The sequence below is a fragment of the Microcaecilia unicolor genome, chromosome 4 (assembly GCF_901765095.1).
Source record: "Microcaecilia unicolor chromosome 4, aMicUni1.1, whole genome shotgun sequence".
In the NCBI taxonomy this organism is placed as follows: Eukaryota; Metazoa; Chordata; class Amphibia; order Gymnophiona; family Siphonopidae; genus Microcaecilia; species Microcaecilia unicolor.
The window spans coordinates 263,311,290-263,336,350 of NC_044034.1; the positions used below are offsets into that span (position 1 = coordinate 263,311,290).

The following is a 25,061-nucleotide window of genomic DNA, read 5'->3' on the forward strand; positions in this document are numbered from 1 at the left end:
CACTAGACTACCAGAGATCACCTCTGGGTAAGTCCCGTGGGTGGCAGGGGTCCAGGTGTGGGGGGAGGGAGACATGGAGGTTTTTTGGTATAGGGAAGGGGAGCTTAGAAGGGAGACTGCGGGGGTAATTAAAGTGGGGATTTTGGATAGGAGCAGGAGGATGAATTAGATGGGGAGAATCAGATCGGGGGGGGCCTAGGGGGTGAGTGGGGGGAAGTTGTAGAATCAGAGTGGGGACGTAAGTGGAAGCAGTAGCAGCTCGGAAGTTGTGCGGGTGCTGACCGATATTCAGTGCTGGCACCTACATAAAATGGTCAAAGTTAGGACTGCCTTTTATATCTGCTTCTTAGATATATGGGCTGCTCCCAGACTCTGCACCGGACCACTGTGGTACTGCCCGGATTCCACATGAGCTGTTAGAGCCAATATTCAGCAGCACTACCCACTTAAATTGCCCACAGCATGGTTAAATAGGAAGAAGCCATACCTGCCTGTTTAAACCATACTGAATATCAGCCTTGATGTATATTATTTAATCAGTGCAAGGAAGTACTGTTGGCTCATTGGTGTTTTATTATTTATATTTATTTTTGTATTGTATATTTGACTATGTATGTATTAATGTGATCTTATTTTACAAAGCAGCAGTACCAGTACAGATCCCTGGGGCACTCAGCTGTTCACCTTTCCCATTAACCATTTAATTTGACTGTTTTCTATCTTTTAATTGTTTCTCAGTCCCAGCCTTGGTTGAATCTAAACAGTTTTCCTTGTCTCTGGAACATAAGACAAGCAACCAGCCAAACTCTCAGGACTGAAGTCCCTCTTTGGGGCTCCTCAAACCTTCCTTTTCAGACCACCATGGTGGCACCTTAGAGAATAGCTCACAGCTGCCTCATTGGCTTCATGGTGCCTCTGGAGCCTTTTGCTGCCTTCCCAGCTTTGAGGACTATGTCCTCCTGTACACTTTTGTTGATTCATGAAATCACCTTTAATATCCAGCTCTCACCTTTGGGAGTGGCTGCCACATCAATCACAGTGACATCACTGAGTTGGGAACCTCTGCTCTCTGGATTGGCCACTGTTGGAAAGAAGATACTGGGCTAGATGAACCTTTGCTCTGACCCAGTATGGCTATTCTTATGTTATCATCCCATTATAGAGAGCAATTCTATCAGGAACTGCCTAGATTAAGGCAGCAAGAGTGGGCATAAATGCTGGTATTCTACATTTATGGATGCAAGTGGACACATTGTGTGTTAAATGGTCATATTCTGGCTATGCATAATTCCGTAAGTATGTGCCCATCTTTGATCATGAAATTTTATTGAGACGATTGGCAAAGATTTATATTTCTGATACAGTACTGCTGTGGTTTCCGGATTCTTAAAACACAGAAATTCAGGGCCGCCAATGGGGAGGGGCGCAGGGGGGCCTGGTACCTGGGTATGTCTCTCTTCTTCTGTGTGTCGGGACCCAGGTGATTACATTAATGCGATAACCTGGGTCCCAGCACACAGGAGCAGGAGAGTGACAGTCCGAGGGAAGAGCAGACGCAGGAAGGTTAGGGGGGCAGCGGCTGCCCGAGTGGGGGGGGGGGGGGGGAGAATCAGGGGTTGGTGGAAGCCCGTGGGGGGGCAGGGCAACCCAGGCCCGGCTCTGTCTTTCGGCGGCCCTGCAGAAATTTACAAGTTATATGGAATAAGACTCTTTCAGAGTCATGGAATGTAGAATGCCATAGGGTTATCCGATTTCCCCTTTTCTTTTCAGGGTGTATTTGAGTCAATTGCAGCATGTGTTTAGGCCTTTTGATGTAATATATTTTTCTTATTCTGACAACATTTTACTATTGTTCCCTCTAGTAAAGAGCTTTCAGGAGACAATAGAGGTGATGATGCAAAGTGTTTGAAAAGATTTCTCAGTGAATGTTTTTGTATGGTCTGAAAATTAATCCCAGTAAAACAAATATTCTGTGGGTTGAGGTAAAGATGTAGATGATTCACAGGTAAAAATTAAATTAGCTACAGCCGAAACCTCATTACAGGCTCACATTAAAATTTTAGGGGTGTTTTTGGATTCTACTTAGGGAATGGAAAAGCAAATAAATGAAATTGTGAAGAAGGCTTTCTTTAAATTGAAGCTACTTTGTCACATTAAGCCATTAATAGATCCTCCTGAACAATTTTGCAATCTATGGCTTTAAGTCAAATTGACTATTGCAATATCGCTGTATTAGGTTTACTAGATACACAAGTGCTTGAATTCAGGTTATTCAGAATGCGGCAGCAAAGCTAATATTAGGTGGAAGGTCTACTGATCATGCTAGTCCTTTTCTGCTAAAGTTGTTTAGTGGAAATCTGCTGAAGCAGAGGAACACTGAAATCGCATGGAAAAGGCAGACAGTAATAGGGAGTGGACAATAGGCTAACCAGGAACACACGCAGAGCCTTCTAAGTATGGCCAAACATTTATTGATGAAGACTCGACACAGACCTGTGTTTCGGCGATTAGCCTGCTTCAGGAGTCTTCATATAACATGTAAATCACCAACAGATGAATGGTGGTTGATAAAAGTAGATAAGAACAATTGGTCTTCAAAAAGACCTTTGTATGGCAAACAGGATTGGTTGTGTCAGCGAGCTCTCGAGTCTTTATCAATAAATGTTTGACCATACTTAGAAGGCTCCGCATGTGTTCCAAATTTGCGTTGTTTGCCAGTGAAGGCAAGAATTCATTGTAAGTTGTTGATGTTCGTTTTTAAGATTTTATATGGACAAACTCCAGATTATCTTCAAAATATGATTTCTTTATATTCGTCTCCTACGGAGTTAAAGTTTATGCAGGGGGTTAGATTGAATATACCGTCGATATCAACCTGCCGAAAATTGGTTATTGGTGGAAATCTCTGATAGGTGGTGGTCCTGATCTGTGGAATCAGCTTCCACGCACTATATGAGATATTAAATGCATGAAATTACAACCAGGATTAGTGCAGGCATAAACATAAGGGAAACCTGGGCATCATCGTTCAAGCTCAGACTAAACAAAGAAAAAAAACACACTGCCTGGTACTCATATCATCACACAACACTGAATGCTTCACACACATCAATGCCATGGGTACACTCCTCCCAATATCTGACAACCTAAATTGTCCTAGGAGTCACCATTGACTGCTATCTATCATTCAACAACCAAATCTCAACTACAACGAAAAAAATGTTCCAAACTGAAGTGCATAAAAAATGCTTCCCGAGAGATGTATTCCGCACCTTACTCCAATCCATGGTTCTAGCACACGCAGACTACTGCAACAGTATTTACACAGGATGCAGGGAACAACTACTGAAGAAACTGCAAACAGCACAAAATACAGCGGCTAGACTAATATTCGGAACAAATCGATTTGAAAGCGCAAAACCACTACTCTGAAAACGTCACTGGCTACCCTTCAAAGCACGAATATCCTTTAAGATCTGCACCCTAACGTACAGAATACTTTTTGGCCTTGCACCTGAATACATGACTAACCTAATAAACCTACCTATATGCAACACAATAAAATGCGCAAGAACCTATCTCACCCTGCGCTTCCCAAAATGTCAAGGCATAAAATACAAAGCTGCATACTCAACTAACTTCACATACATCTGACCCAAGACATGAAATATAACACCGAAAGTCCTAAAACACAAGACCGACTACCTAACTTTCCGAAAACACCTGAAAGCCCACTTTTTCAGCAAAATTACTTTTTGATATCACCGGACAATAATAAAAATGCTATAACATACCACAAAGAACAAACTATGATCAGAAGCCAGATAAGAACACATGAACACTTCCAACAACAATGTAATATGTTTAATGGATGTAAATCGTAGGCCACATTGAACCGACAATTTTGATTGAAAAATGTGGGGTACAAATGCAGAAATAATAATAATAGTTATTATGGCTGTTCTTTTGTTCTCTCTGTGGATTAACTTGCATACATAAAGGAATTCAAGCCTATCAGCTTCTTCTCAGAGAACGTTGATTGTGACCCCTGAGGCAGGCGCTTTGGCGCCGAAACACGGACCGTGTCAGGTCCTTGATATTAATATGAATATTCTGAATAAACTGGTTTTTTATATTATCTCCCTGTTGGTTTGCGCATTTGTCAGCCTCTACTTTTGCTGTTTTGCTTTGACTTTCCGTGGAGGCTCCTCCTGTCTTCGTGGTTAAACTCAATCAATTGTGCGATTAAAATATTTAATCATTGTCCACCCTTAATAAATGATAGAGTATTATGATTTGTACATGTTCTTTAACAGTCCAGAAGCAAGCATTTACACCAGCTCCATGGCATATATAACTGCTCGATCCTAAAATATAGACAAGTATTTAACCTGTTCCACTAAAGAAAAGTATGTGCTTACTTTTCCTTGTAGAATAGGCTCAAGGGCTGTGTGGCTGCAGAGTGCCCCAACCCATTGTCTCTTCTCATTGGCAGTGGTAAAGCGAGGGGGGGGGGTCTTATAGTGGTAACTATAATGTGGAACAGTCCTAGGGATGTCTACAACAGTGTGCCATGGAAATCTTACAAGCCTTTGCCAGATTATAGAGTAATAGGCCACCAGGCTTATCAAGACATCTAAAGCAGCATTCGTAAGATGCCAAAAAGGACTTTCCATTCCTGATCTGTTCAGTATAAAAGGTTTATATAGTATTCTATGCGTATTGTTACCCAGTTATTTAGAGGATAGCTATGACGAACTGTGGGGAAGAAAACAATGGTATATATGAAGAACAATTGAAATATGTATGTGGGAGCAGTAAACCTTAAGGGGGTGGAGTACTTATCTTGTAATTAAAAGCAGCAGGGTGAGAATCAGGTAAACCAGGTTTCAAATCCTTCTGATGCTCCTTGGGACAAGTCACTTATACTCTCCATGGTACCAACTTAGATGGTGAGATGAGCCCTCTGGGGACAGAGGAATTCCTGCTGTACCTGAATGATATTCATCTTCCTCTACCAATGAAAGCATATGAGCTAGATCCAAATAAAAGAATTAGACTATGCAATAATAGGTTAGCAAAGGCTGTAAATATTATAACAACTTAAAAGCGTGAATATTGTAATGAATTTAAATCATATACATAACTACAAGTGGGCCACTTCTAATTTAGTGGAGTGAAGCATTAGCAGGATGAGCTGCTGAGGGGTGAAGTCACTTAGGCCCTGATGCTCAGAAGCAAATGCGGGGCTAGATGTCATTAGCGCTGGACTAGCTCCTGCATTTGCTAGCAGCAAATGCTTAGAGCCAATGAGCGCATGAAACGAGCTTGCTGACTGAGCGCAATGAGCATGCAAATGCATGCTAAAGAGGTCATCCCGTATTCCTCCCCAATGCTCAGCAGGCAGCGCACCAAACAAGGACGCTCCTCCCGCAGAAAACATTATGGTGTTAGGGTTGTGCCGAGCCATGGAAAGGAATAGGGAGACCGGTGTTGCAAGATTCTTTTTTGTTCTGTTTTGCAGCGACACTCCCCCTCCCAAAAAACAGCAATCGAAGACAGTGACCCGTAGTACAGGTAGGAGCATGGAGGAAGAAAAGAAGGCATGGGGAATGAATAAAGGGAGCAGAGCAGCGCAGAAAAAGTAGGTAGCGACACCAAGACCTGGAAGAACTTTTTCTACTTGAGTTGTTGGCACCTCTTCTTCCTCCTTCCCACTGACATTCTGGGCATGCGCTGAAGAGCTGTGCTTAACACACAACTCTTCAGCAAATATGCCAGGCACTGCCCTCCCGCCAGATTCCCTAATGCTTAACACTATGAGCATACCTATATTTGCATCTCATTAGCATTGAGCATTAGGGAGTTGTTCTTTGCTGATCCGACAGTATTTCTCTGGTGCTGTTCAGCACAGCGCTGCAGTTTTGATCCAGGAGTGGGTGGAGGAGGGCTTTTTAGAAAAATAAGGAGTTAATCAGTATGGCTGCCCTTCTGTGTGGCAGCAGTCAGTGCAGAGCTTGTAGTATCCTTTAATCATTATGTACTGAATATTTTACAGTGATTCAGTAAGAAAATAATTAAGATGAGAACATACACAAAGAAATATAGGACCCATGAAAAAAATACCTGGCAACAACAGGATTGAACACAATTCTTTTCTGGAGATGTGGCGGGTCTTTCAAAGTACCCTGTTAGGTCTTCCCTGTAAGATGTCTGCTGAGTCTTTGACAGCCTTTTGCTAAATCTCTCCTTTGTGGCCTGTTTTTTCAGTTTCGGCAGTTTCTCTTTCAGCACCTGGATAGCAGTAACAGGCATAGCGGGGCTTGGCACAGAAGAGCAGCCGCTGACCTGAAATTACCCAGATTGAAAAGCCATAGAAATGGGTTGCCGGAGAGGCTCTTGCAGATGCACTTGGGAGCTTTCTGAAGGGAAAAAAAAAACCAGCAGCAACTGCCTACAGCTTGGAGCCGCAGACCCCAAAATGCAGCCAGGGAAGGGCCTGGGAAAATCAGATGCTGATGGAAGAGGAGTCCCGTTAGATCTGCCAGCACTTTTCTCTCTTACCCGTGTGTGTTGTTTTGGGAGTAAAAAAATTGCTTCCACCACTTCTATTCGCAGTCCATGCAATCTGGAGGGCAGCTTGAGGAGGAGGATGGAACATGGCATGAGGTGGAGGGGGGAGGGGTTGGACAAACTACCAGAGCTCTGGCTGCGGTGTCTGCACACAACTTCTGGTGCTGTGCCCAATTTCCAAGTTTGCCTATAGGGAAACAGTGATGACAGCAAATCTAGAAGCTGAGCTAGTAGTGATTAAGAAAAAAAAATCTTTTTTTGCAAATGGCTCATTACTGGGATCAAAGAGACACCAAAACTCTCATGTTCTGGGACAGATGGAGCAACACTAAGGCATGAGGAACCCATTGGTCAGTCTTGGCCTGTGGGTCATAGTTTGCCCACACCCAAACTAGGCTACCAGAACTAAAGCACTTCAAGCCCTTGTACTAAATCCCTACTATTCAATTCCAAAATTAACTTCTAAGACCACTTAGATTGGCAGCGTATTAAATGAACTGGAAAAGTTTCTTTCAGAAGTGGCATCCAAATTTCATAAATCATTTTACGAAGCTTCACTATACATGCAGACGGGCTATTCAGTGCTCACTGCATTTTATTTTTTGAATTTTTTTGGAAGATATATATCTTTATTTCAGAAAGCAATCTTTCCTATACCTGGAGTTTTTGTTACAGATGCAGGGAGTTTAAGAAATTAATGTTCAAGGGCAATACTAGTATTATTGTAAAGTTATATCTTAAATGAAAAACAAACTTTAATAAAGATACAAAAATGAAAAAGAAATGAGTGTTTGTCATGGTCTGATCACTATCTAATTACTTTTGCTGTTGTGATTCAGCTTCTATCAAGACATATACTGGAAAAAAAACCAAAAAATGGAATTTAGGAAATGTTTCTGGTAAGAATATTATTGATCATTTGGATCTTAATGCATCCGATTTGGTTACTATCCACTTTGATGAGCAGATAGAATTAGTAAATAGAAAAACCAAGGAAGGCCTTAGATCAGATAATTCCAGAAAATATTGGTAACTTAAAATACTTCAAAAAAGACCTCCAGATAACTGGAGTGCCAATAGAAGAGAAAGAAACATCCAGAAATCTTGAGTGCTAGAAATCACATTCAAGAATTTATAAGCGACCATTAAAGTAGGCTGAAGACCTTGGTGCGCTATTTATGTTTTAGATGTTCATAAATTGGCATTTAATTGTCAGTGCTTCATGAACGTCCAGATCTCGATTTCACAAACCACAGTAATGGATGTCTAAAACCGAAGGACATCCATATGGCAAGAGGAAGAGGTTTGGACAGGATTAGAGCGTGACAATGGTGGGACCATGGCAGGACAAAAACAGAGATGCCCATTCTCTATTACAGAAGGGAATGGCACATCTGTGACTCTGGATATCAACATCCCAGAAGGGCTACGTATAACTCGAGACAACTTCTGCTTCAGGAAGCAGGTGAAAGCCTGGCTCTTTTCCCAAGCCTTTAATACATAGGGTGACTGATTATACACTAATTCTGCACCTGGATTATCTTCCTACACATACTGTAACTTAGATCAGTTCCTTATATCATGTTTTAAAAGTACAAAGAATTTGCCTTGAGTCTAGCCACCCATCTATCCCAAACTGAATCTGTACCACCCATCTAGTCTCCACCTATATATCTGCACTCAGCCCCTGAGCTATATGGTAAGCTGTATTGTAGAAAAGCATTAGTATATCGCTATGTTTTTTGAATGTTCTAATACGTGCTTATTAGGTATTTCATAACCTAATAATTTCAGCGCTGTTAAATGTATATGTTTTTTATCCTGTTTCATGGTAGCCCTATTATTAGGTTTCAATTTGCTCTTTTCAAGTTTACCTCATTTATTGTATTTATGTTTATTCTTGGTTATTTTACTATTGTTATGCTGTTAACAAATTGTAAAGTTTTATGTTAAACTGTACCTGCTGTACACTGCCTTGGGTGAATCTCTTCATAAAGGCGGTTAATAAATCCTAATAAAGAAAAGATATAAAATTAATAAATATCTAGAATTAGATTGCTTCTGGGGAAATCCAGGGTGCCAAGAAGCCTCTGACAGCTAGTGCATGGAGTTGGCATAGGAACTAACTCTGTGGGTACTGAACACCTCCAATAATGAGCAAGCTCCTTCAATATGTCCAGGGAGGGGTAATTTGTATTGTGTTTTGCACCTCCAATCATTTGTAATGTTGGTGAATATGTGTACACATATATAATGCTAGAAATCGAGCTTTGCACTATTCTGTAACTATGTGCATTTGTTTGTGAGCACGCAGTTTTCTTTATAAAATACTAGCATAATTGGATATATGGTGACTGAGAGCCTCCAGGAAATCTGCTCTCCCCTTCTCACAGCTGGGGGAAATTATATACTGACTAGCCGTTAAGCCCGTTAAAATGGGCGAGTATTGGTATGTTTTGTTTTTTTTGCAAGGCCCCCCTCCCCTCGCAGCTGCAAGGCCCCCTGCCCTCCCTCCTTCCCTGCCAGCTCCAAGGCCCCCCTCCGTCCCTCCCTCCCAGTTCCAAGGCCCCCTGCCCTCCCTCCCAGTTCCAAGGCCCCATTCCCTCCCAGCTGCAAGGGCCCCCCTCCGTCCCTCCCTCCCTCCCAGCCAGTTCAAAGGCCCCCTTCTGTCCATCCCTCCCAGCTCCAAGGCCCTCTGTCCCTCCCTCCCAGCTCCAAGGCCCACTCCCCTCCCAGCTCCAAGGCCCCCCACATTCCCTCCCAGTTCCAAGGTCCCTCCTCCTCCCTCCCAGCTCCAAGGCCCCCCTCCATCCCTCCCCCCAGCCAGCTCCTAGGCCCCCCTCCTTCTGAGACCTTCCTGCCCTTCCCTCCCTCCCCCCCGGAGTCGCTGCTGCCGCCCCCCTTCCACCCGGGTCGGGCCCTCTCTTCGCTATTGAACTTACAGCGCAGAAACCGCAGCAGGCAGATCAGCTCCCGTCGCCCTTCCTTCCCTGCCTGTGTCCCGCCCTCGTATGACGTAACATCGGCGAGGGCGGGACACAGGCAGGGAAGGAAGGCCAATGGGAGCTGATCTGCCTGCTGCGGTTTCTGAGCTGTAAGTTCAATAGCGAAGAGAGGGCCCGGCCCGGGTGGAGGGGGCGGCGGCGACTCCGGGGGGGGGAGTGGTAGTGGTGACCTCAGGGGGGGGGGAGTGCTAGCGGCGACCTGGGGGGGAGCGCTAGCGACCTCAGCGGTTCCCTCCCTCCCCTTCCGCGCAGTTTCCCTCTCTGTTCCGTCATCACGTCTTGACGCGGGGGCAGGACAGAGAGGGAAGTCTCTACTGCGCATTTGCAAGTGAGTCGGTCACTTGCCATTTATATGTTTGATGGCGAAGCCAGGGAAACTGAGCTTCATCCTTCCCTCTCCCTCTAGTGGGGAAGGGAGTAACAGGCTCACCCTGCCTCAAGCCATTGCTCCCCCTGCTGGGGCTGGGAATCCATTCCATCTTTTTATGACTACTCTCTTCTCTCATTCTTGCAAGGATTTCTGGGACCCGTAGTTCTGGGCTCAACTGCTTCACTGGGGAATCTCTGGGGCTTGCCTTGTCACACAGTCTCTAACATCTGATAGCCACCCTCCTGACCCTAGTTGAAAAACCCTCATCCCCTGTTGGAGTGCTTCTGCAGCCACTTCGTTCCCTCTTTCATTAAGTCACAGAACCATGCGGACATGAGCCCCTTTACCTGCCCACCCTTAGCTCGAGCTCTCCTTCAGAAGTCTCCTCTCTCTCCAGTCCTCTTCCACCTTCTCCCGACTGCCAGTCCATGGGCTCCTCTACAGCCCTCCACCCCAGCTGCTTCCCATCATCATTATCACCATCTCCCAGCTGTTTCCTATCCTGTCCATCCAGCCCTCCTAGATCCTCCTCCTTTTCCCCAGGATTCTGGGACTCATAGTGGGGGTAACCCTGATCCTACCAGGCCTCTCTCTCAAGGGCTGCTGGGACTTGTAGTCTTTCAGCTTCATTGACCTCAATGATGAAGGAGACAGGCTGCTTTCTTGCACTGGCCGAGAACCCTTGATTCTGGCCCTTTCGGCTCTTTCCTCCCGTGGCGGTCTAGGTACCCAAGCGACTTTCCTCTCCCCGCTTCTCCTGCTTGGCGACCCTCACTTCCTGCCTGATCACGGCACCTATCTGTATAAATAGAGCTGCATAAAACACAGTCCTGTCTTTACAGTGTTGGTGGGAGCTAAAACATTGCTTACTGCCACTGGCTAAATATCTACTCCTCTAATGTTTGGGTAAAATTGAACGTTTTTTTCTGTTACCATGTGGAATTGCTCATATTCTGCTGAGCAACTAGTACCTTTTCCACTTTAGATATAAGCACGGTCATCCATATTGGCAGATGAAAAGAAAACATGGTAGGAAAATGTTAAAAATCTTAAGTTAGACGACATTACAAGGATATAAAATATTGAACTGTGATAAGCCAGACAGTCAAAAAGATTCGCTCCCTGACTGCCTTGAGGTTCATGAGCAAGTTACAGTTGAACTGTTTTGACACGCCTGTGCAAAAGCTGTTAACAAGCATAGGTCCCCCGAGGCAGAAGCTGCTCCATAGAATTTCTAAGGTTAAAAGACCGTCATGCTGTTGTGCAGCTCAAGACAGGTGGCAGATCTGTGAAGCAAGCCTGAGCGCTTGCATGAACAATTCATTCAGGCCATTTCTGTGCAAAGAATAGGAACAATCAAAGCCTTGTTAATGTTATACTGTTCTTTTTTATTTTATATTTTTAGGATTCATCTTCCTTTGGATCCCTTCCTGTGGCTGGTGCTGTTGGACCCAGAGCAAGTGCAATAACTGGAGATCAGGGAACATCACCAAAGGTTCAGCTACCCCTCAACATGTAAGCTGCCTTCATCTCAGAAACACATTTACAAATGAGTTGCCACTGGTTGGTTTGATTTTCGTTTGGAGGAGTAAGTGCTGCCAGTGCTGATTTTACAATGCAGGTTATTGTCATTTTGGCTTGAATGAGCTTGCATAAGGAACTGACATGTCAACCGTTGCAACCAAGGCCGTGTCACTTCCTCTCAATCAACCCTACTTGGTCTCTGGACTATCATTCCAGTATGAATATTTACAAAGTAAGTGCAAGAGGCAGAACATTCATTGGCTAGAACTGCAATAGACAACAAAAGTCCTGGTTTTCAGGAATGCTAGAATATCCAGATTAATTTGGCTGTTAGTGATACGATACCAATTATTTAGCAATAGGGTGTTTCAATAAGCATAACAATTTTTGTTATCATTAATAAAAATAACAAAGTGCTTCTGAGAGCCCCTGGGAGTTACTTTAGCAAATCCCTGCTCAGCCATTAATCGTGACTATCCAGTGTGGATATCCTGGAAAGTAATTCTGCTTGTGACTATCGTAGAGCAACATATAATGGCAGATAAAGACCAAAATGGCCCCTCTATTCTGACCAGTAAGCTAGTTACAGTTTTGTTATACAATATAGGGTACTACCAGCATGCACCCCCCACCCCCAAATTCTTCATAGAAGTACAAAAAAATCATTTAACTGCTGTTTTGAGCTGAAATACCCAGTCTTTGGTTTCCATCCTCTTGTCACTTAGAAATCATCTGTTCATATTTCAGGCATTTTTGAATTTCACTCAAGGCTATTTACAGAATAGCTGAGCGCTTGAATGGAGTTTTGGCATATATGCTCATATGTGCACATATATTTGAGTCTATGCTAATATACTTATCATTGTATGCATGAAGTCAGTACATAAATGTTAGCACCTCCTTTACAGAATTATTCTCTTGCCCCCGGATTCTATATAGTGCGACTAAAGCTGTGCACGTAAATAGTCGTATTCTGTATTTGCGTGAGCAACTTAATAGTTAACAAGCCAGTCAGCTCAGATAATTGACACTTAAAAAGCAATTATTGACAGTATTTGGCATCAGTAGAATTTATACACACAACTGTCTAAGCGTATTCTGTAACGTGATGCTTCTAAATTCTAAGTTGCATAGTTGAAAAGGGGGCATGGCCATGGGTTGTCATGGGTATTCCTAGAATCTATGTGTATTGTTATAGAATACACCTGATCTGTGCATAATTTAGGTGTTGGCATCTACACCAAGTTTAACTTGGTGTAACTGGCCACGGCTATATTTAGTCATGCTGATGAACGCTGGTCGTACTGTATAAACCACACAGAACTCTAGGTGTATTCTATAAAATGTAGGTGTACTGTACAGAATACGCCTAGGTGTTGTTTTTTCCATGTGGAATTTTCAGGCGCCATATATAGAATCTAGCCCTAGCACACTCTGTTAATGTGGCACGTTAACTGGCTTCGGAGCTTCATATTATCTGTCATTTTACGGTTATAGATTCATTGTAAATCATTTTGATGTTATGCCATGAAAGACAGCTTAGAAAGATATACATTAAGGATGAGCAGCCAGAAAATATTCATGTCATATTTCCAGAAATGTTCGTTTTGATTATTTTTGTTTGGCTATTTTTCTTGTCTTGTGGAGGGGCATTTTCGATATGACGTCTAAGTCCGACTTTAGACGTTTTGCAAAAAACGTCCAAAATCTGAATAGGAAAGAAATTAATTTTCAAAAAAGAAAAACGTCTGTCTTTTGTTTTTGAAAATACTGTGTCTAACAAGGTTTTGTGCTTTGGACATGTTGTTTTTTGGTCCATTTAAAAAAAAAAAAACATCCCAGTGAAAAAAGTAGAAAGCCATTACGGTGTAGGAGGGGCCAGCATTTTTAGTAGACTGGTCTCCCAGACAATCTAGGAGATAAATGGGGCACCCTATGGGGCACTGCAGTGGACTTCAAAACATGCTCCCAGGTACACATCTCACCATTGCTCCCTTATCTTGTCTGCTGAGCCCTCCCAAAATCCATTCAAAACCCACTGCCCACAACTGTACACCAGTACAAAAGCCCTTATAGGTGAAGGGGGCACCTATTTGCGGGTATAGTGGGTTTTTGGTGAGTTTTGGAGGGCGCACAGTTTCCCCCGCAAATGTGATAGGTAGAGGGCGATAGGGATCAGAGTCCCGCACTCCATGGTGCAGTGCACTGCACTGACCACTGCAGTACTCCAAGGACCTGCATGGTGCTCTAATAGACATCTCTGAGGCTGTTATAGAGGCTGATAAATCATATTTGTATTCACATTTCTGGGTGGTGGGAGGGGGTCAGTGACCACTGGGGGGATGTTGGGGGGTCAGCCCTGATTCCCTCCAGTGGTCATCTGGTCATTTAGGGCACCCTTTTGTGCCTTATTTGATATAAAAACAGGTCTAGCTCAAAACTTCTTACTTTTAGTCCTGGACACTTTTGTTTTGTTCCATTATGGCTGAAAAATGTCCAAGTGTTAGGAACTCCCAGATCCCGCTCTTAACGTGCCCCTCACACTCCCCCTTGTGATTTGAACACATTTCTGACGGACTTCGTAGAAAAAAATCAAAAAATTGGTTTTGAAAATTCCAATTTGGATGTTTTTGTGAGAAAAAGGTCCAAATGCAGATTTATGCCGCTTTTTGGACGTTTTTCTCTTTTGAAAATGAGCTCGATAGTGATACAGGACTTAATTTAGTAAATGGCACTGAAAAGTAGGCCAACTACAACTACCCAGGGGCCAGACCTCGAGGTGGGAGAGATCCCAAGGTGAGGGACACACATTTTGGTCCACCACCCTCTCCCTTGCCGCCTCGCCACCCCACCTCTTCTGCCCTGCCGCTCCCCACCCACTTCCACCGCTGTACATCTTGGCCTCCGCCAGCTGAAACACCACCACCGCAAATACCTTGGCTGGCGGGAGTCCCCAACTCCCACCAGCTGAAGCCTTCATCCAGTGGCCCCACGTAGCTATTTTATTTTATTTTTTGTTACATTTGTACCCTGCGCTTTCCCACTCATAGCAGGTTCAATGCGGCTTATAATTATATACAGGTACTTATTTGTACCTGGGGCAACAACTACCTTGGGAAATATAATATAATAAATTCTACTGCTCCCATATTGAACAATATCATATAAATCAAAAGCTCAGTACTTTATACCATTTATCTAATAAATGAATTAAGTGAAATGAAAGTGTGCTCACTTCTATTGTATTCTTACCATTACATCCCCAGGGGAACAAGGTTTGTTCCTCATGTAGTATCAGCACAATATTTAGGCGTTGCTTTTTGTATTGTATTAAATTAATTCACATGTTATCAGCTGACTGTTCTCAACTCAGATGAGGGCAATTCAGTGTGTGTAATATTTTCATTCTGTCATGCCACAGGAGGCAGTTGTGTGTGTACATACCATTCATTAATGCATAGGAACACATAAGTATGCGATGATGGTTCCTCTGATTCTACCAAATGTTCCCCTGGGGATGTAATGTTAAGAATACAATAGAACTGAGCACATTTTCATTTCACTTAATTTATTTATTAGATAAATGGTATAAAGTACCATTTATATGATACTGAAAAGTAGGTGCCAGGAAAAACTTATGCTTAGCGCTGTTCTGTAAAGGGAGGCTCCAGGCTGAGTGCTCTTTGTAGAATAGCACTTGGTGCGTTCCGGTGCCCAGTTTTGGCATGAGGACTTACACCAATTGAAACCTAGTATAAATCCTGCTGCACAACTTGGGCACACAGCCCCCCAATTCTAGAACACTGCATATAATTCTTTGGAATGCCCCGATCCGCCCATGCCCCTCCCATAGTCACACCCCCTTTTGGATTCCACACGAGAGGATTTGACCACAGATCTTTATAGAATTACGCACAATCAGATTTGTGCGCAAATCCAAATTAGAGCCAGTAAACGTCAATAATTGTTAACAGTCAATTATTGATCGTTAACAGTTTATTAATTAGGGTATTTGTGCTCAGATCTCAGGATTGTGCACAATTTTGGGCATTTAAATTTCTGCACCATTTATCGAATCCAGGAGAGAGGCTGTACTCTTTTAAAAGAGTGTGCCCGCTTTGGAAAAAGATGCACTCTTGCTCTGATAGCGTATGCATGCTTGTGCTACTTGTGTATGCACGGTGGTTTGCACATGCACAATTGTGCACTATTGGGAAAAGAGTATACCATTTTTCTAAACAGGATGCACTCTTTCGAACGGGTGCATACTATTATTTGTAAATTTAAAAAATATTAATTTTCATGTTTTTTCCTGCTCATTTTTGGGTTTTAACAACATCCAGTTACATGAGATATGTCATTGAATTTCCCATGTGTTGAAAACAGCCCATCCCTAATACACAATAAACTAAACTCTTAACCCATGTTAAACACCTAGGGGCCGATATTCAGACTGCGGGAGGTAGCTGGTCTGCCTCCCACATTCAGCACTGATTCTGGATATTCAATGCTGGGCCATTTACAGTGACCAGCATTGAATATCTGGGGGGGGGGGGGTTGGTCAGTTCCAACTTAACTGGCCAAGCTGACATTCAGTGCTGGCCAGTTAAGTTTGAACCTGCCAAAGATATTCGAGGTATTGACACAGCCACATGTAGCCACCAAACTTACCTGACAATGTGTCGAAAATTGGCGGATAACCGGTTATATCATGTGATATAACTATTTATCTGCTAGATGCTAACCTGCGATATTCAGCGGGAGATAGCCTGATAGCTGTCTTAAGTACCATTTAACCAGACAGTTACTGTTCCTGGCCGGTTAAATGGTTTTGAATACCGGGGGCTAATGTGACTTAGTAAGTAGGGGCCTAAATTAAATCTTTTCGTGATATGTACACAATTTTTATATTTTCCTTTTTTGCATATGCAAATAGAATATACTTCACAAAATAGTTAAAAGTCTTCTTATTAAAAAAAACAACAACCCATCTGGCACAGTTCCTTTGTTTTGATAGCGTTTTGCATCTAGGGCCTCAATCTTTTTTGCAAAAAACTCTTTGTTGCTTCAGCATACTACATGCAAATGTTCAGTCAGATATTAGCATATGACATTCTGTTTTGAATCTCAGTGGATCAGGGAACCCCCCTGTGTCCGTCCTCCTGGGAATCCCAGACTGATACACAGAAGGACAATTTGCTTAGTCATAAATTACCTAGGTTAAAGAGAAACTGTACGATTAAAATGACTGATTCTACCTGAGTGGATTTTCAGCTGATTAAAAGTAGATGCATAGGATGAAACACTCAAAATGCTAGCTAAAATGGGGGGGGGGGGGGGGGGGGGGAATCCAAGATGGCAATTGTAGCAGTTGGGCGTTTTCAGCACTCCTGACTACCAGTGAGCGTTCCTGATGTTAAGAACTTTTCCCCATGTTGAAATGGGGAAAAGAAAAGGGAAGACTAGGGCTCTTACCTCCTTAAGCCCAAAGGAAACCCCTACTTCGCGTAGGGCTACTCTGGAGAGCTTTGGAGTGCGAGTGCAAGGAGAACCGGTGCCCGCTTCGATGGGGTCCGTGGCGGTGGAGGTGGACCACAGGATTGAGGGAGCTTTGCTTAGTCCTCCCTCTAACACAGCCCCCCCCCCCCCCATGACCTGGAAGCAGTTCTTTAGCGAAAGCGATGCAGCAAGTTGAGGCGCCTGGAATGGAGCAAGCTTCTCTTGCTGAAAGAGGAGGACCCGTTGCTATGCTGTCCCTGGGGAGTTTAATATCGGAGGAGAGGCAAGTTGATCAGTCTTCCCTCTGCCTCCAGAGGGAATGGTGTTTTGGGTAGACCGGCTATGGTGACAATGGAGTCGCTATAGGATGCAATCCAAGGTTTGAACTCTTCTCTTCTACAGATTTCTAACTCCTTTGAGGGAGAGATTTTGGAGTTGAGACAATCTTATCAATCTCTGCCTGGCAAGATTGAAATGCAAGTTAATAAAACTACTACACTAGAAGGTGAAATTACGCAGTTACAGAATGTGGCTTCAACAATAATTAGGGAAAAAGATATTCAAGCTTGTAAGCTTGAATATTTAGAAAATCAAGGACGAAGGAACAACTTGAGGTTTTTAAACTTTCCCAAATCACCTTTAATTTCAGCTTAAGAAATACTTTGGTGAAATATTGGGAGTTCCAGCTGAGGGCTATCCGCCCATAGTTAGAGCCCAAAATATAACTGGGACTTCAAAACCTCTGAACAAACAACCTCAACCTGATTTAAACTTGACAGAATTTCTGGAAAGTTCTTTAGAAATCATAGCAGAATGGACTACCCTTCTAGTGACTTTTGCCTTACAGCCAGACAGAAATAATATTTTTCATTCTTATTTTCATCATAAAAATGCTGTTTTCCTGGGATTTTTCCTGACTTGGCAAAGGACACACACAAAAAGAAGAAGATAATTCCTGGCTTTAAAACCAAGAGTTCTCAACTTAGATGGATTGTTTGATGCTTAGTGTCTCTAAACCTGATTAATTATGTATTCTTTGACCCCAAGAAACTGTTAGAATTCATTAATTCTAAAGAAGGAGTGAGAGTTCCCCTGGCTACACCCATTAGTTAAAATTATGCTGTAAATCGGCTGCGAGCATTTGTAGTTTCTCTACTGCTTCATTGATGTACAGTATTTTCCCTTTCTTTTCTTTCTCTGTAATTTTATTTCCTGGTACTTGGATCCAATATGTTGTGGACAAAGTTGATAGATAATTTCTTTAAAGACTTTTTCCTTTTTCTTTAATTTTCAGATATTGCTTGTACATTTATGTTTAATATGAAAAATATAAATACTCAAAAAAAAAGTAGATGCATAGTTTCACACAGGGCTTTTTTGAGGAGGTACTTGGGGGTACTGAGTACTGACACCTTTTCCACTGTGTGCTAAAATTGACCCATGGACCCCAAGTTTTAATGAAAGAGCTCAGGATCTACACACCAATTCTGCCTTGTCATAGATTCTGTGACTGGTTGCAGGGGACCTGGCTATTATGGGGTGGGTCCTTCAGCGATCACTCCACCCCTGAAGGGTGGCCTAGCATTTGAGTACTGGCACCTTTTTTGCTAGAAAAAATGCACTGGTTTCACAACACATGTGTAGGTAAGAGAGGCAATTCCAGAGACCTAGCTTGGTAGTGGGAGAAAACTCCACATGTACATTAATTTTTTTTTTTTTTTTTTAATGGACACATTTAGGCCAATGTGCACATTTGACAGCATTGCTTAGTGTATGTCTGCCCTTTCTGCCTACATTCAAATAAAATATGCTCATGTACCATGTGTTGAAAAACCATTTAGGTGCTCTTTAGTGAAGATTCAACACATAAAACCCAAATGCATCACAGGAACTTGGAGCAGGTTTTAAAGCTTGCAAAGGTGTGGGTGACGGTGTATTAAAATGCATGCACATTTTATTAGAGATATGTGATTAAGGAGACAATAGAGCCAAGAAAAGCCGACAGGATATTCTGAGTAATCTTATGAGCACCACTGCTTTAATCGTTTCTATTTCCAGTCTGAATAATAAACCTTATTTAGGGTTCTTTTCAGCAGCTTATTGACAATAGAATACACTGCCAAGCACAAGACTTAAATTTAGTTCCTGGTCAGATCTTCTTCCTAGTCATTGTGTAAACAGGTAACACCAAGTGGCCCAAATCAGGACCCACATTTGCAGAATTTCAGAGGGAGCCCTGATGCTTGTTCCCCAGCTATGAGGATTGTCACTGCTGTAACAGACTAGCCAGCTTATTTTCGAAAGAGAAAGACGCCCATATTTCGACCCAAATTGGGAGATGGGCGCCTTTCTCTCATGGGCACCCGAATCGGTATAATCGAAAGCCGATTTTGGGCGCCTCCAACTGCACTCTGTCGAGGGAACGAACAGAGTTGATGGGGGCTTGTCGGAGGCGTGGTGAAGGCGTGGTGAAGGCGGGACTGGGTCGTGTTTATCGGCCAAGGAGAGATGGGCGCGCTCGGCCGATAATGGAAAAAAAAGGGCGCCAGAAGCGAGAATTTGGGTCACTTTTTTTTTACCCTTTTTTGTCACGAACAAGTCCCCAAAATGTGCCCCAACTGCCCAGATGACCACTGGAGGGGATCGGGGATGACCTCCCCTGACTCCCCCAGTGGTCACTAACCCCCTCCCACCAAAAAAAAAGAACTGTCAAAACATTTTTCCCAGCCTGTATGCCAGCCTCAAATGTCATACCCAGCTCCATCACAGCAGTATGCAGGTCCCTGAAGCAGTTGTTAGTGGGTGCAGTGGACTTCAGGCAGGTGGACCCAGGCCCATCCCCCCCTACCTGTTACACTTGTGCTGCTAAATGGGAGTGCTCCAAACCGCCCCCAAAACCCACTGTACCCACATGTAGGTGCCCCCCTTCAGCCATAAGTGCTATGGTAATGGTGTAGAGTTGTGGGCAGTGGGTTTTGGGGGGATTTGAGGGGCTCAGCACCCAAAGGAAGGGAGCTATGCACCTGGGAGCTATTTTAATTTTTTTTTTTTTTTACTTTTTACAAGTGCCCCCTAGGGTGCCCAGTTGGTGTCCTGGCATGTCAGGGGAACAGTGCACTACGAATCCTGGCCCCTCCCACGACCAAATGCCTTGGATTTGTTCGTTTGTGAGCTGGGCGCCTTCGGTTTCCATTATCGCTGAAAACCGATACCGCCCAGCTCAAATCTGCCCAAATGCGATGCATTTGCCCGGCACAAACCGTATTATTGAAACAAAAGATGGATGCCCATCTTTTTCAAAAATACGGTCTGTCCCACCCCTTCGCGTACCTGTCCTCGGAGATAGGCGCCCATGGAGATGGGCGTTCACGTTCGATTATGCCCCTCCACGTGATTTTTGGAGGGGGGGGAACCTGGGTGGATGCAACTGAAGGCTCAGTACAGTAGAGGTTTTTTCAACTGAATGAGAAGCCCAGAGGACCAGGAGGAGCAATTCTCATGGCAGATGCTGTACATGTGCAACGGCATTTTAGAAAGGACATCCAACTCAGAATAAGGATGTCCAGGTCGGAGTAGTGCCAGTGGTGCTAGCATTTTAGGACAGGATCTGCTGATGAGTAATGGATGACAATGTATTGGTTACATCCAGAATGAATATCCATTTTACAAACTGAAATGTCCAAATTATGAATGGGCACAGCAAGAGACATGGATGGAGGAGTAGCCTAATGGTTAGAGAAGAGCAGTGAGAACCAAAGAACCCTGGTTCAAATCCCACTCCAGCTGTTTGGGTTTTTTTTTCTTAATTGTGAGCCCTCCAGAAACTGTGTCTTCCCTTAATCTCTTCAGTGGAGAGTTGCTCAGTCAGGCATCTTTCTGCAACCTGGATGTGCCAGGTACAAGGTCTAAATAGCAACATCTGTCTTTTAGGATGTAGATATCTCTTCTTCTTCTGAAATCAATCAGAGTTGGATGTACATATTTTGGCCCCTCCCTAGCCCCGCCCAAAACACCCAGACTACGCCCACTTACTCTAAGGACATACTGCAGTTTTAGATGTCCGTATCCCAGTTTTATAAAATTGGGATTTGGACATTCATGCAATATGGATGTCTAAATGCCAATTTTCAGATGTCCAAAAACATGAATAGAGCTTCTAAAGTAAGAGCCATAGAGGATATTTTTAGCCACTATAGGGGCATCCATTTAGGTGCCCCAAGACAATGCATTAGGAATCCTATTCTACAATGAAGTCAAAACGCCTTTGTTCTGTTATGAAATACTAATGTAGCCCGGTATCAGCATGCTTAACATTTAGGCACCTGTAAACTTATACCAGTCATAGAATTGGCATAAGTGCACTCCAAAATGCCAACAGGGATGTATGTAACATACAGCATTCAGGAAGTACATAAGTACATAAGTAGTGCCATACTGGGAAAGACCAAAGGTCCATCTAGCCCAGCATCCTGTCACCGACAGTGGCCAATCCAGGTCAAGGGCACCTGGCACGCTCCCCAAACGTAAAAACATTCCAGACAAGTTATACCTAAAAATGCGGAATTTTTCCAAGTCCATTTAATAGCGGTCTATGGACTTGTCCTTTAGGAATCTATCTAACCCCTTTTTAAACTCCGTCAAGCTAACCGCCCGTACCACGTTCTCCGGCAACGAATTCCAGAGTCTAATTACACGTTGGGTGAAGAAAATTTTTCTCCGATTCGTTTTAAATTTACCACACTGTAGCTTCAACTCATGCCCTCTAGTCCTAGTATTTTGGATAGCGTGAACAGTCGCTTCACATCCACCCGATCCATTCCACTCATTATTTTATACACTTCTATCATATCTCCCCTCAGCCGTCTCTTCTCCAAGCTGAAAAGCCCTAGCCTTCTCAGCCTCTCTTCATAGGAAAGTCGTCCCATCCCCACTATCATTTTCGTCGCCCTTCGCTGTACCTTTTCCAATTCTACTATATCTTTTTTGAGATACGGAGACCAGTACTGAACACAATACTCCAGGTGCGGTCGCACCATGGAGCGATACAACGGCATTATAACATCCGCACACCTGGACTCCATACCCTTCCTAATAACACCCAACATTCTATTCGCTTTCCTAGCCGCAGCAGCACACTGAGCAGAAGGTTTCAGCGTATCATCGACGACGACACCCAGTTACATGTGAAAGTGGAAACCCCCACCTATGCTCCCCTCTTGTGTATACCCCTTTGCAAATATGTCCTATATCAGTTAAGTGGGTATTTGCAGAATAGCGCGTCTGCAGAATTTAGATATTTATGCATGGAGGTGCACAAATATGCACATATATGCCATTATTCTAAACATCATGATCGTACACGTGTAAATGTAAGCACCTGGTTTCTAGAATTTCCCTTCACATGTATAGCTAAACATTTTAAGTTAGGATGGCATTTGTTCTAATTTAAACTGCTTAACTATGTGACTAGCAGATAGTTAAAGCTGAACACCCTCATTGCCACCCATCATGTGAGGGGTAATTCTATAACAAGTCACTTACATTTACACATCAACTGTCAGTCTAACTGTATGGAATATGTAAGTGCCTAAAGTGTACAATTACCTGTGAAAATGGCCTTTGGAAGCTTAACTGGTATTTGGGCATTCACATGGGCAGAGCATGGATGGGCCATAGGGAGGGCAATTATATAGTCAGGCATAAGAATTTAAGAACATAAGAATAACTATGCTGGGTCAAACCAATGGTCCATCTAGCCCAGGATCTTGCTTTCAACAGTGGCCAATCCAGGTCACAAGTACTTGGCAGAAACCCAATTAGTAGCAACATTCCATGCTACCAGTCCTGGGTGAAGCAGTGGCTTCCCCCATGTAAATCTCAATAACAGACTATAGACTTTCCTCTAGGAACCTGTCCAAACCCTTTTTAAATCCAGATACACTAACTGCCATTACCACATCCTCCAGCAATGAGTTCAAGAGCTGAACAATTCTTTGAGTGGAAAAACATTTCCTCCTATTTGTATTTCCATGTAATTTCGTTGAGTGTCCCCTGGTCTTTGTACTTTTTGAAAGAGTGAAAAACCAATTCACTTCTATCCATTTTACACCACTCAGGATTTTATAGACCTCAATCATATCCCCCCTCAACTGTCTCTTTTCCAAGTTGAAGAGCCCGAACCTCTTTAGCATTTCCTCATATGAGAGAGGTTCCATCCCTTTTATCATTTTGGTTGCTCTTCTTTGAACATTTTCTAATTCTTCTATATCTTTTTTGAGGTACAGCGACCAGAATTGAATGCAGTATTCATGGTAAGGTCGCTCCATGGAACGATACAGAGGCATTATAATATTCTTAGTCTTATTTTGCATCCCTTTCCTAATAATTCCTAGCATCCTATTTGTTTTTTGGCCGTCACTGCACACCGGGCAGAAGATTTCAGCGTATTGTCTACAATGACACCTAGATCTTTTTCTTGAGTGCTGACTCCTAAGGTGGACACTAGCGTATGATTTGGATTATTCTATCCAATGTGCATCACTTTGCATTTGTCCACATTCAACTTCATCTGCCATTTGGATGTCCAGTCTTCCTAAGGTCTCCTGCAATTTTTCACAATCCGCATGTGTTTTCACAACTTTAAATAGTTTTGTGTCATCTGCAATTTTAATCACCTCACTTGTCGTTCCATTTTCCAGATCATTTATTATAACTTACAGAATACTAAATGTACACTAGTATTCAGTAAGGACACTTGAATACCCAAGTGTCCATGCAGAATAGGTTCTCACCCTACGTTACCAGGGTGCCTAAATGGAGGTACCTGTTGTAGAGTTCCTTCTATATCCACTCAAAAAACTTTCATAAACATTCAGCTTGAAGTACTGTACAATCAATAAACTACTTGTGATGCATCCACTTTTAATTCCAATCACACACTGACTGTGGCCGGAGTTTCACTGCAAAGCTGTCTCAAGGTGTGACCAAGCACAAATTTCCCTTTGTCACTAGGATCCCTTTGGTCATGCTTTGAGACAGCTTTCCCTTGAGACAGCTTTGCAGCAAAACTCTGGCCACAGTCTGTGACTGGAATTAAAAGTGGATGAACACTTGTCTTTTGAAAGCTAAGTTGTGGATCCAGTGCAATTGAACACGAGTGGAGTTTTAACATTTGTTTTTCGGAAGGGTTTTTTATGCCTGTGATGAGAATTGACCCTTGTTAAGTCCTGCCACCTTGTAAGTCTAAAAGTCATGGTACTGAGGCTTTTTCCCTTCCAAATGTATTGTACTCCGCAAGTGGTTTATGGATTGTAAAGTACTTCAAGGTGAATGTTTTGAAAGAGTTTTTTGATTGGATATTTGAATACTCTCTTTCATTCTCTTTATTACTGAGCATATTTGTAGAGTTGTAGGTAGGGGGTAATTCTGTACAGGTTGTCTAATGTGTGTGCGCAAATTCTATTATGGCAATTAAGCATTTAATTTCTGTTATAGAATACTAGCATGTCTGCAGTTAGGCCCGTAATTCTAGGTGCAAACACTTACACTAGCTCTATGGCAGGCACAAATGTAGCAGTTACACATGTAACTGACAGTCTTCTAAATGCCTAGCGTGCAAGTGCTTGGTATACCCCTGCCCGCCCATTCCCCTCTCATTTCCACCCCCCCTTGCAGTTACATGCTATAGTACTCAGCTGTTAACATTATAGAATAGTTCCTAAGTGCCTTTAGATGTATGACTGCAAATTAGGGCCATTTAGTGCCAATTAACTCCAATTATCGTTTCTTATTGGTTATTGGTGTTAATTAGCACCTAATTAGCCAATTAAGTTACACAGATACCTGTCAGCATTCTATATTCCACGCACACAGTTTTGCATGTTAACTGAGATAATGTGTGTGCAAGATTCTAGAATGAGGGAGATAGGAGAGGTCAGAGAGAATTTTCAGTGGCACGTGGAGGGAAATTCTATAAAGAGGGGCTGATTTTCAAGTGCTAAGAATGCGCTATGTGGAGCCTATTCTATAGTAGGTGCCTACTTTCCTTTATACAATACTAGCTTAACTTCACAAATGCACAAGCATAATTT

The 25,061-nt window shown here is 43.0% G+C and overlaps 1 protein-coding gene across 1 annotated transcript in view; it reads left to right on the forward strand.

The window, feature by feature from the left end:
- SH3RF3 (SH3 domain containing ring finger 3) overlaps positions 1 to 25,061 on the forward strand; it is a 793,875-nt gene that overhangs the window by 648,652 nt on the left and 120,162 nt on the right. The window contains exon 5 of the mRNA XM_030201480.1: positions 11,354 to 11,463. Coding sequence (XP_030057340.1) covers positions 11,354 to 11,463 — 110 coding nt within the window. The remainder of the gene's footprint in view (positions 1 to 11,353; positions 11,464 to 25,061) is intronic.